Genomic DNA, 11,913 nt, shown 5'->3' on the forward strand with positions numbered 1-11,913 from the left:
GCCAGTGCTATCTATTAAATAGCCCAGGAACTCGACCTCCTGGACCCCAATGATGCACTTTTCTCTCCTCACACGCAGACCCTTCTCTTGGAACCGCTTTAGGGTGAGCCTAAGCTGTTCCAAGAGTTGAGATCTGGAGGTGCCGGAAATTAGTACATCATCAAAGTACGGCACCACCCCTGGAATGCCTTGGAGAAGGCACTCCATCATCGATTGAAAAATGCCAGGGGCTGTGCTGACTCCAAATTGAAGGCGGTTGCATTTAAATGCGCCCTGGTGAGTGACAATAGTCTGAGCCTCCGCAGTTTTTTCGTCGACTGGCAGATGCTGGTAAGCCTGGGCCAGGTCCAGTTTTGCAAATATGGTCCCACTCCCGAGTGAATGCAACAGATGTTGCACCACTGGGACTGGGTATGCACTCTGCTGTAATGCCCTTTTAATGGTGCATTTATAGTCAGCGAAGATGCGCACAGATCCATCATGCTTCAGTGGGGTCACAATGGGGGTCTCCCATGCAGCATGATCGACTGGTTCCAATATGCCTTGGGCAATCAGTTTATCCAACTGAGCGTCTACCTTAGGCCAAAGTGCAAATGGAACCCTGCGAGGCTTGAGCCAAATTGGGGTGATTGAGGTATCTAAATTGAAAGAGATGGGTCTTTACCTAAGCTGCCATCGAAGACGTCCTTGAACTCTTCGAGGAGCTTGTCGAGTTCATCCTGATGAATCTGATGGATTCCTTTGATTGAGAGCCCTAGAGGTTCGAACCACTCCACTCCAAGCAGGGTTGGGCAGCTGTCCTTAACGATGGTGATGGGTAGGTCGCCCTTGAAGCCATGGTAGCTGACACTCAGCGAAGCTCTCCCCAGGACCCCGATGGGGTTTCCACCAAAATCGACGAGCCTTGCATGAAGCAGCTGCAGTTGGCTCTTTGAGATCTGCGGTTTCAGCCTTTTGAGATGCTGCCAGTCCATAATGGAGTAGATTGAGCCCGAATCTACTTCCATGGCACATGGAGTCCCTTCCACATGCACCGTCATGAAGAACTTTGTGGCATTGTGGTCATCGGTGTGAGCAATGGTGGTTTGGTGGACCGCTCTGCTTCGCGGGTACCCGTCTCCCTCGCGCCTTGGTTGATAGGACCGTCTGGATGTCCTCTGGTTATTGTGGTTTTCTGGCTTGGCTTTCTCCCGACTGGTTCTGGAGCTCTGCAGGCCTCAGCGATGTGGCCTTTTCGTTGGCAACAGCGGCAGGTCGCATCTCTCCACCGGCATCTGGCTCTCATGTGGTCGCCCTTGCAGCTGGCACAGCTCTCCCCTCAGTTGCCATTTTGTGTGGTCTTGGTGGTCTGGAGACCTTATGGACCGCCATTTCCTCGTCCAATTCAGATCCCATGGTGGATTCCTCGGATGAGGTCTGGGGGGCTTTCTTAATTCTGTGGACTGCCTTGGCTCTCCGCATCGCTGCCGCTGCCACCTCTGATGTTTCTGTGGCTGTGGCCTCTTCAATTACGTCTTTTAGCGAGACCTTTCTCCTGTTCAGCAACTTTCTCTGCGGGGAGATGTCCCGCATCCCAAAAACAATGCGATCTCGGATGGCATTGTCCACGTGATCGAACTCGCAGTTGGCAGCCAACTTCCGCAGTGCTGCCATGAAGTCCTTTATGGATTCGCCCTCCTGCTGATTCTGTTGGCTGAAGATGAATCTGTTCACCTTCAGTGTGCCAGTTGGGGCGTAGTGTTCCTGGAGGACATCTTGGAGGTCACTCCATGCCATGGTCTCGATGTCCTGGGGAGCCACAAGGTCGATGGCCATCTCCAGGACTGCTGATCCACAATATGCCAGGAACAAGGCTCATTTGCGGTTGTCCTCCAGGTCTTCATAGCCATTGCCGGTCAGGTATTGGCGCAACCTAATCATATGGGCTTTCCACTTCTCCTAATTGGGGTTGAATGGTGCCAGCGAGATTTGTGGCGCTGCCATGGTTCTCATGCTATCTGCTCTAAGTGACTCCAGCTCAGTGACTTGCTCTGTTGAGTCAGGCTGGGTGGCGATCGTGCCACGAGGTTCTTCGCTGTGGTTCTTGAAATCCTTCATCGCCAGTGTTAGATTGGCGCAGGGAAAGAATACGCGAGCAGCGAGTGGTCCGTTCAGCACTTTATTCAGAGAGAAACAGGACAGCCGACTGTGCTGCCGGGCTCGCCTTATAAAGGGAGTTGGCAGGCAAGCCGGCCAATGACAGATCTTCAAATCTCCCGCCGGTGGACTAGCCAATCCAGCGGGGATGCCCATATATGGACATAACACCGAGGATATAAGTGGCCCCAGAACATTCCTGATGGTTTGGGGGTGAAAATGATGTTTGAACCAAAGTGCTCTGTCAAAATGACTTCATGCACTGTAAGACCCTGGAGGACTTCAAATCCCCCCTTTCTGATGCTGTCACTGTCAAAGCCTCCAAAGGATCTTTGTACATGAGATGCAACAACTAACATCACAAAGGGGGGGGGGGAGAAATCCACGGTTTCATCCACATGCACACTACAGGTGCTTTAAATAACTTGAGTTCTTTATAAACTGGATAAAATGTGTTTTCTTTTGAAAACAGATATTGAATTACTTCCTTCTTGAAAATAAAGCAACAACAACAAAGCAAGCAGTTAAGCAGAACTTCAGTTGTTTAATCATGATTTAAATTTGGGGATGCATTAGTGACTAAATAATGAATCAAAAGCCGTCAGAATACAGGTAGTCCTTGACTTACAAGAATTCATTTAGTGACCATTTGAAGTTATAATGGCATTGAAAAAAATGACATATAACCATTGCAGCATCCCCATGGTTATGTGATCAAAAATCAAACATTTGGCAACTGACTCACATTTATGATGGTTGCAGTGTCCTGGGGTCATTGCACCCCTGTGACATACAAAGTCAATGGGGAAGCCAGATTCACTCAACAACCTTGTTAACAACTGCAGTGATTCACTTAACAACTGTGCCAAGAAAGGTAATAAAAATTCACTTAACAAATGTCTTCCTTAGCAACAGAAATATTGGGCTCCATGTGGTCGTAAGTCGAGGATCTGTATCATGGTGGGGATTTATTTTGCAGATTTCCATGGTGAAGGATTTTTATATTAAGAAGAATAAGCATTTTTTTTCCTTGATTTTGGATTCTGGGATCATAAACGAATGGCTAGCAATATGGTGTAACTTTGTTTGGTGAGGGCTTGAGGAAGGACAAAAGTGTAATATAGGAGCATTACACTTCACAAACATTTCATGCAATCATTTGACATCCTTGGGGGCAGGAAGGAGAGAATATAGTCTTAAGAATCAGTGGCTAAGGCTATAATATGCAGGGTGGAAGGCTGTATGCACCTGACAGGTTATCCAACCTTCATATTATGAAGGCATTCTGGAGATTAATACAGTCTTTCCTGCTTGCGTATAACAGCAGAAGCATGTCTTGGCAACAGGTTTGTTCTGCCCTATCCTCATCACATTTCCTTAATCTTGTCTGAAACTATAAACAAAGCAGATTCCCACACCATCCAAAAACAGCCTCCAGGTTTTTAAATCTGTGAGGCTTTGTCATCCATTCTTTGGAGTGAAATCAGGTGATGCAGGATAGGGATTAACAATGGGGACAGTTGCAGTTTTCTGCTGACTGACTCAAGAAAGTGCACTTCAACTCCGCAATGGGGAAAGAAAATAAATCTTGGTTTCTGTTTCATACTTGTTAATACAAAATAGTTGGAACTACACAGTTAATACACAGTTGGAACTAGAGGCAAGAAAGAGAAAATATATACTTAAAATATAATACATGCCTTTAACATACATGTTTCTTCAAAAACATACCATAACGTTATGAGGATGAAGGCCCCCAGGATGCTGAGACATGTACTGGGCCAGGTCTGTATGCTAAATACATGCAGAAGAAGTAAGAGTTAATTATCAAGTCCAGAAATTTTTTGCAAGTTCTTTATCAAAGTACAACTCAACTACATTTGAAAAACAAAAAAATTACTGAATAGAAAGTGACCTCTTCTTAGTCAACCCCATGAAACCCTCTGCTGGGAAACCAGGTGAAGAAAACCTCTATCTGCTTTATTCATTGTTCATTTCTGGATTAAATCTTTGTATAATACTCTCCCAAATCACTTACAAGCATAGCACCATATGATATACATGTAATGGGTGGAGACTGAGAAATATTTGAACTGTCCAAAAGCAAAAATCAGAGATGTCCACAGAGAGGGGTCAAAAAAAAAAATCAAGATAGTGACACATAAAATGATAAAGATGAATGGTAAAATCCTGAGAAGCGATGGAAAGGCAGTGAATTGAATTTAGGAAACAAATCTTTGAAAAGAGCACCTTGAATGCATTGACTGTAATTGCGAAAACAATCAGCTCCTGCTTGCTTCAGGTCACATAAGGCAGACCTTAAAATACAAACGAGAGCAGGCCAATCTCAAGGACAAGGGTCAAAAGCATGCAGAAAGCAACATTCACTGTGATGAATCCATTCCATACTGCTGTAAAATCCCGTGAAGCACTGAAAAACAAGAGGGTTTGCTTCCTTCAATAAGCAAATGAACAAATCTGATGAAAAGCCACTCACCATGTACTCAAAGACTAAAGTCAGGCTCTCTTTGGTCTGGAAGATGTCATGAAAGAGCACAATATTGGCATGTTTCAGGCTCCTGAGGAGGGAAACTAGGACCACAGATACAACAATCACATTGATGCAGGGACAAAGAAAACAGTTGAACAACCTAGATGATACCAAGGCAGTCATGGGTGGCTGGAATATTTCCTTTTTTTCCACTAGGTTTTAAAATATTTTATTTACATCTTCAAAAAATGTGCATTCCAATAATTAAAATTGTTTGAACAAAAAATGACACTCGATTGAAATGCATTTTACAAGTCACAGGACCCTGGTACAGTTTTGCGCACATATTCATCTGCTATTAGACTATTCCCTCCTAGGACTCTTCTTTGAAGAAACATGCAAGCTTTTGTGCTATCGAACCAGAAGGTAGACAGGCAGATGGAAAGGAAAGTCCCTTCATCCAGCATTAATAGTTTGCACTGTTATTTGTGGGGGGGGAAGGGGCAGTAAAATCATATAACCTTATTCAATTCTTTGCATTTTAAAAAGTTAAAGCAGCTAAAAGAGGTAAAATAAGAAGACAATGCTTGTGGAATGTACAGTGCATAATTTAGAAGGGGCCATTTCATTACAATTCATTTGCTTGCTTCGCCTGCTCAGTTGTTTCTTCTGAACGCAGTGGGCTTTTCTCTTGCATTCCTAGCTTCTTATCTTCTTCAACTTGTCAAATTTCTCATTCTCAGCATATTTGATTTGTCAGACATAGTTCTGATTGATCAGTGAGACTGACCCAACCTTCCTGTAATCATTCTGAACTGTAATATCCCTGGGATGTTTCAACCCCTGGAATTTGGAACAAGAGATTATCAAACTGGGTCATCCTAATTATAGAATGAATGCTCCAGAATGGTTTAAATGATCATTTCACCCCATAGCCTGGGGAACAAAGAGCAAGGTAGGGGTTTTTAACATATTATATCAATTTAGCCATCTGATAAAGTGAGCTACATCTTATGAAAATGTAAGCCTTTTCATAAAGTTGGTTAGCTAGAAATGGTGCTACCAGACTCTTGTTACTTTTTTTGCCACAACAAACTAACATGGTTCTCTTTCTACAGCTATCACACTCTTGGAAGAGTATTGCTATTCTGTTGCTGAAATGCATTATTGTTAAATTAAAATTGTTTAGGGTGGGAGGTTTGTTAAATGAAATTTAAGTTTCTTAAAAGCTTCTCTTGGTTAAATAAACTCTTAACAGGCAGTTATGCCACGACAGAGGTCATGATCAGTGGACTTTCAGAAGCTCCTCCTCCTTTTGTACTGACAAAAGGGTTTGTTGGATGTCTAAAGCTGTGTTTCAGCAATCAAAATAAGAACACAAGTTTACTTATTTGAACTTGCTCCCCCTTTGCCTGTGGATGCTTACAGATGATTAAACCCTCACTGCCATTCCTTTGCAGGTCTGCAGAGCCTTTTTTTTTGGAGGGGGATGTTTGTAAATTACTTGGATTGCTTAGGCTGCAGCACAGGAATAATCAGAATCATACCGGAATAATCACAATGAAATTACTACGTATGGTTAGCTTACTTCTCAGGAAATTTTCCATCAGATCAGATGTTTCTAGCTTTTATCCTAGACAATCTCTTACAACAGGAACAAACTTCTTCCCCTGTCTCAACCTCCTTCCCTGTTTTTGCCTTCCAGAATTAATCAGTGGTTCCAGGACCTATTTGCTAAAGACTGTCTAGAAGACAAACCGTTGATTGAAGCATTGTGGTCTTTGGTTGAAGCAGGATGTACCAGAATTTATTGTAGAATGTCTCCTGCCTCTTCTTAGCCACCAGCTATGGTCTTCAGGACCAAGAAGCCAGAATTATGTTATGGTTAACTCATCCTTCTAGCATTTGTAAACAGAGAAGGAAAGAAAGAGTGATTGCAAAACAGGGGTTATGTAAATATGTACACGCCATAAGTGACTCTGTTCACACAAGATATGTAGTGACTGGGATACACCATTGTTTTTTTGTTTCTTTGTTTGCTTTTAATTTCAATGTTAAAATTTTAAAAAGCAAATATTTAAGCTGCCCCATCCCTGTGTAGGTGGGTGGGATACTGGCCAAGGTTTTGTTTATTCCCAAGCAGGAGTTTGCCTCAGTTTGTAATGATGACTGGCATTAGATCAAAGAATTCACCTACGGTTGGCACAAAGCTTGGCTGAATATATCATATAAACATGCTTTCAGAAGCCTTCCTTTCAACACAGCAAAAATAAGTCTGTCTCTACCACTGAATTATAGGGCTCTCTACCAATTCTTGAATCAGGAAGAAAAAAAAAACCCTAAAAGTAGCATTTTCAATCATTTCAGTGACTTCCTTCCAATCCTAGGGATAACAAAACCTAGCAGATTTTGCACATCTTGGGGCTGTCCTTGGATAGTGTCAAAATTGGGGTGTGTATGACAGGGGCAGGGGGAATATTTTGATCTTAACACAATTAAGGACAACTTAAAGCCTGTTTCCTTAATGGGCTGGAATGTGATGAAGGCAACATGATGGGAACATGCCAGAAAAAATAAGTTGTGTGGGCAGATTTGTTAGGTGCAAGTAGGGACATATAGCCTGGAGCATCTGCAGGTATTTTAGACAGCAGTAGCATAAACTTCTACTCTACCTGATTACAGTATATCTCAGGGGTAATAAACCCACTATATAAATATTTCTTGTTTATATATGCACACACAGCCCTATTAGCATCTGATTGTAAGCCTGGGATGGGAAGAGCAAAATATTCAGAAATGTAAACAACTGATTCTGTTTCAGGGGTGAAATCCAACAGGTCCTGACAAGTTCTGGAGAACAGGTAGCAGACATTTTGAGCAGTTTGGAGAACTGGTAATGGAAATTTCGAGTAGTTCAAAGAACCGGCAAATACCACTTCTGGCTGGCCCCAGAGTGGGGTGGGAATGGGGATTTTGCAGTATCCTTCCCTGCCATGCCCACCAAGCCACTCCCACAGAACCAGTAATAAAAAAATTTGGATTTCACCACTGTTCTGTTTGAATCCCAATATAGCCTTCTATTGCTTCTAAGATTAATAAATTCAATTAATACATTCAAATTCAAAGCCTAATACAAAAGAGACCCAGTTTGGTGTAGTGGTTAAAATAGCAGGTTAGAAACTAGGAGACTGTGAGTTCTAGTCCAGCTAGGTGACCTTGGACCAATCATTGTCTCGTAGCCCCAGGAAAAAGGCAATGGCAAACCATTTCTGAAATCTTGCCATGAGAACTACAGGGATTCATCCAGATTAGCGGGAGTCACCACTGAGTCAAAGGCATCAAAATAATGATTCAATACTGTAATAATAATAATACTTAGTTCAACCTAACTGGTCACAATATTCAGGTCATGATTCATCACATAGACTCAATGCTGTATTCATATTTCTTACCTTCTCTTATGGCTGTAAAAGGGATTCCCTCCTCAGTATTTAGGCTGATGACTTTCAAAGCTACCAGCTGATTGTATATTCTATTGGGACAGAATATAATATGTCTCTTCACTATACCGAATAACTGAATTCACAAATCAAATCTATAAATCTACCACCATTGAAGTAATTCAGTACCATGCAATACATAAACTAAAACGACTTACTCATACATATAATAATAGCTTTGTTTATGCAGTCAAACAGTCTACCAAATATGTGGAGAGAGGAGGCATGTCTCCAAATGGTGCCTTCAAGGATAAAACATGCTAATATTTGCTTTCTTCAAACTACAAAAACAAAGTTTTCCTTCCCCTTTCTGCAGTGAAACATGGCATGGCATATAATCTAGAAACCTACTTCGACTGAAGGTTAAATTCTCATTTCTGCAATCATGCAGACACAGAGTCAAAGCTTTTGAGAGGCATTAGTGTGAGGATCCATTTGGATTAAATAGTTGTTGGATACATTGCGCATCACCCGTGAAACTATTTTTCTTCACTTAGTAGTATAACAACTTTCCAGGTAATATTTATCAATTTGCAATAAGTGCAAAGAATGCTCTAATTTTAACAGAGTTACTTTTTATAGCTGAGAAGATCTTATTGTACCTTAGTAATTAGCTTTTCAAATGTTTTCATTCTAGAATGCTTCTTATAAAGCTTTTTATTCATTGCAGAACACTCACCTGCTGATTCCTTTGCACACCACGGAGTGAGGACCTTCACTCAGTGTCTCAAGGGGCAAGTAGGATGAGACGTTCCCAAATGGGAGACTTTTTCTTGTCTTGAGTATCAGTGGAGAGAGATAGAGAACATATGCATTCAGTTTTTTAAACGTTTTTTGACCCAACAGTTCACTATGTGTGAATCAATTAACGCATGAAAGTTATACTTTGATGATTGCAAAAAGTATCCCCTTTACATGTTTTCCAAGTCTGAAAACAGACTCTCAGACTCCCAAACTCAAAAACAGCTCTCAGATGACATTTCCTGTCTCACTTGAACCTGTGATTGCAGACAATTGCTCACTTATAAGACCTGTCATTGTCACTTCTGAGACATGTCTACACTGATTATGCGTTGCTAATAGTGGAATACAGAATGTTTAATGTGCCAGAAGTATCCTTCCTGGTGAGCCCAGCAAGATTATTCAATAGAAAAATTAATTAAGTTTAATAGATCTTTCATGAGGTAAGGAAGTTAAAAGCAAGAATCCAAAGGTGATAGATTATCTGAGCGCATAATTAAAGTTCACATGAATTGTTTTTTGTTCTGCCTGGTAAAGGATCATCTTTCATATGCTAATTGAGAAGACCAAAGTTTTCTCCTTGTTTTCTAACTCCAAGACATACATTCATACATGTGTACACACACACACACACACTTATATTTACATATATACATATGTGTGTATCATGTTATTTGTGATTGAGAGTTAACTGAAATTACTATGGGCATTATCTGTTATTTACATTTATTGTAACCCATCAAACCTAGAATAAATTAAGCTGCATATTCAAACACAGATTTGATGAACAATGTCTTCTACAGCTCATTTCATGTAAAGCATGAAGTTCTTTCCCACAAGAATTCATCACCAAAATTCATGCTCTGGATGAAACAGAATTGATAGCTCTTCCAGATTTGATTTCTGAAAATTATGGAGCTATGGTGGATGCAACACATTCCTTGTCTATTGCATCCTTCTTAGAGCTCTAAATTGGCTGGGTGAATTAATAACATTTCAATAACAGATATTATTTTATTTATTTATTATTTTATTTTATTCAATTTGTATACCGCCCTTCTCCTAATGGACTCAGGGTGGTGCACAGCCAGAACTAAAACACATACCAATACAAAATTTAAAATTATTAAAAGAATTACATACTTTGGCCCAAATTTAAAACAATTCGAATTAAAACCCATTGACAGATTAAAAGCTAAAAAGCTAAAAAACTAAAAAACTATAAAAGGGGGGGGGGGGTTTTCACGCCAGCCCTGCTTGATGGAAAAGAAAAGTTTTCAGGGCATGGCGAAAGACCCGGAGATCCGATATCCTTCTTATCTCCGGGGGCAAATCATTCCAGAGGGCAGGAGCTGCCACAGAAAAGGCCCTCCCCCTGGGGGTCGCCAGCCGACATTGCCTGGCTGACGGCACCCTGAGGAGTCCCTCTCTGTGGGAGCGTACTGGTCGGTGGGAGGCTATCGGCAGCAGAAGGCGGTCCCGCAAATACCCAGGTCCTATGCCATGGAGCGCTTTAAAGGTGGTAACCAACACCTTGAAGCGCACCCGGAAGACCACTGGAAGCCAATGCAGCTCACGCAGGAGAGGTGTCACATGGGAGCGACCCCTCGCTCCCATAATCCCCCGCGCGGCCGCATTCTGCACCAGTTGGAGCATCCGGGTACTCCTCAAGGGGAGCCCCATAAGATATGTGCTTATTCATCAGATCTTCCCATATTTTTTGTGCTATCAGTCCTCTGGCTTTTTTTAGCTGATTTGTGACAGAATTATATTATAGTATGAGAATATAGTAGGTTATACTTCGATATGGTAAAAGTCCAGATGAATTAGTTTTCTGTATGTTTTGGCTGCCACCTTATAGCCATTCAGAGTTCAGCAGGTCTGTTCTGCTAGGCCTTTAAATGGATAGGTCTTTTAAGGATTCAGTAATATATTCTTCAACTTACAACCACAATTGAGCCTGTTAAGTGAGTTTTGCCTCATTTTACAACCTTTCTTGCCACAGTTGTTAAGTGAACCACTGCAATTATTAAATAATCAATATGGCTGTTAAGTGAATCTGGCTTCCCCACTGACTCTGCTTATCAGAAGGTTACAAAAAGTGATCACTTGACCCTAGGACACTGCAACGGTCATAAATATGATTCAGTTGCCAAGCATCCAAATATTAATCATGTGACCACGGGGATGCTGCAACGGTTGTGTGAAAAATTGTCATAAGTCACTTTTTTCAGTGTAATTTTGAATGGTCACTAAAAAAACTGTCAAGGACTACCTGTATTGCATATGCAAAGACCATGCACTATAAATATGCATATGCATCCTGTGTTTTATAAAGACAAGCATCTGGCTAACTTTATATATTAGTCAATCTAATATGTTATCACCTTATTTTCTCTAATGTTTCTTATTTTGTGAAGCTAATATGCAGCCCAATCAAGAAATTTCCTTTACTTCATGAGATTTAGCCCATGCCTCTCCCTGTCATAAGTAAGAAACTGCTTACTTTCAGTTCTCCTTTTGATTGTATGTTGTCTTGCTGTGATGAATCTTTCTCTTCATAATGGCAGCATAGGCACTTGGGGCTGGAAAATTTTCCACATAAAATGTCGCCCATTTTCTTCGGCCCTCAAACTGCTTGATTTTCTGTCTCTCTTATTCTTTTGTGTTTACCAAAGATTGGAAATGTATGAACGTTCATATGACTTGCACAAGGTCTCTCATGACTCATAAGAACTCCCTTTCTTCTACAGTTTTAGGCTAACATTTCAAATGTATTTTTTGTGTAACTCTTTCAGTTTACCAAATATTGTTCCAGATAATGTGCATGTTTCCAAATATTATGTTAATTTCCAACACAAATTATAAGTGGGAAAAGTATGAATATATAGGAGAATGTATGTTTTGCAGTTTGTGGACTTCCTTTTCACAGCTGTGATACTTATGAAACAGACTAACTTTGCTGCTCCAGAACTTAGCCTGTATCAAGGGGCAACCCTTCTTTTGCATTATTTGAACCTTTCAATGGGAGCTGCACAAATCATT

General features: G+C 41.1%; 1 protein-coding gene across 1 annotated transcript in view; it reads right to left on the reverse strand.

The window, feature by feature from the left end:
• The window catches only part of CDK15 (cyclin dependent kinase 15), a 31,092-nt gene extending 19,607 nt beyond the window's left edge, over positions 1-11,485 (reverse strand). The window contains exons 1-5 of the mRNA XM_070956813.1: positions 11,375-11,485; positions 8,807-8,904; positions 8,080-8,159; positions 4,634-4,728; positions 3,868-3,930 (exon numbers count right to left, since the gene is read on the reverse strand). Coding sequence (XP_070812914.1) covers positions 3,868-3,930; positions 4,634-4,728; positions 8,080-8,159; positions 8,807-8,904; positions 11,375-11,485 — 447 coding nt within the window. The remainder of the gene's footprint in view (positions 1-3,867; positions 3,931-4,633; positions 4,729-8,079; positions 8,160-8,806; positions 8,905-11,374) is intronic.
• Between the last annotated feature and the right edge of the window lie 428 nt (positions 11,486-11,913).

The sequence above is a fragment of the Pituophis catenifer genome, unplaced genomic scaffold (assembly GCF_029215685.1).
Source record: "Pituophis catenifer annectens isolate HBS135680 unplaced genomic scaffold, rPitCat1.0.hap2 SCAF_1, whole genome shotgun sequence".
NCBI lineage: Eukaryota > Metazoa > Chordata > Lepidosauria > Squamata > Colubridae > Pituophis > Pituophis catenifer.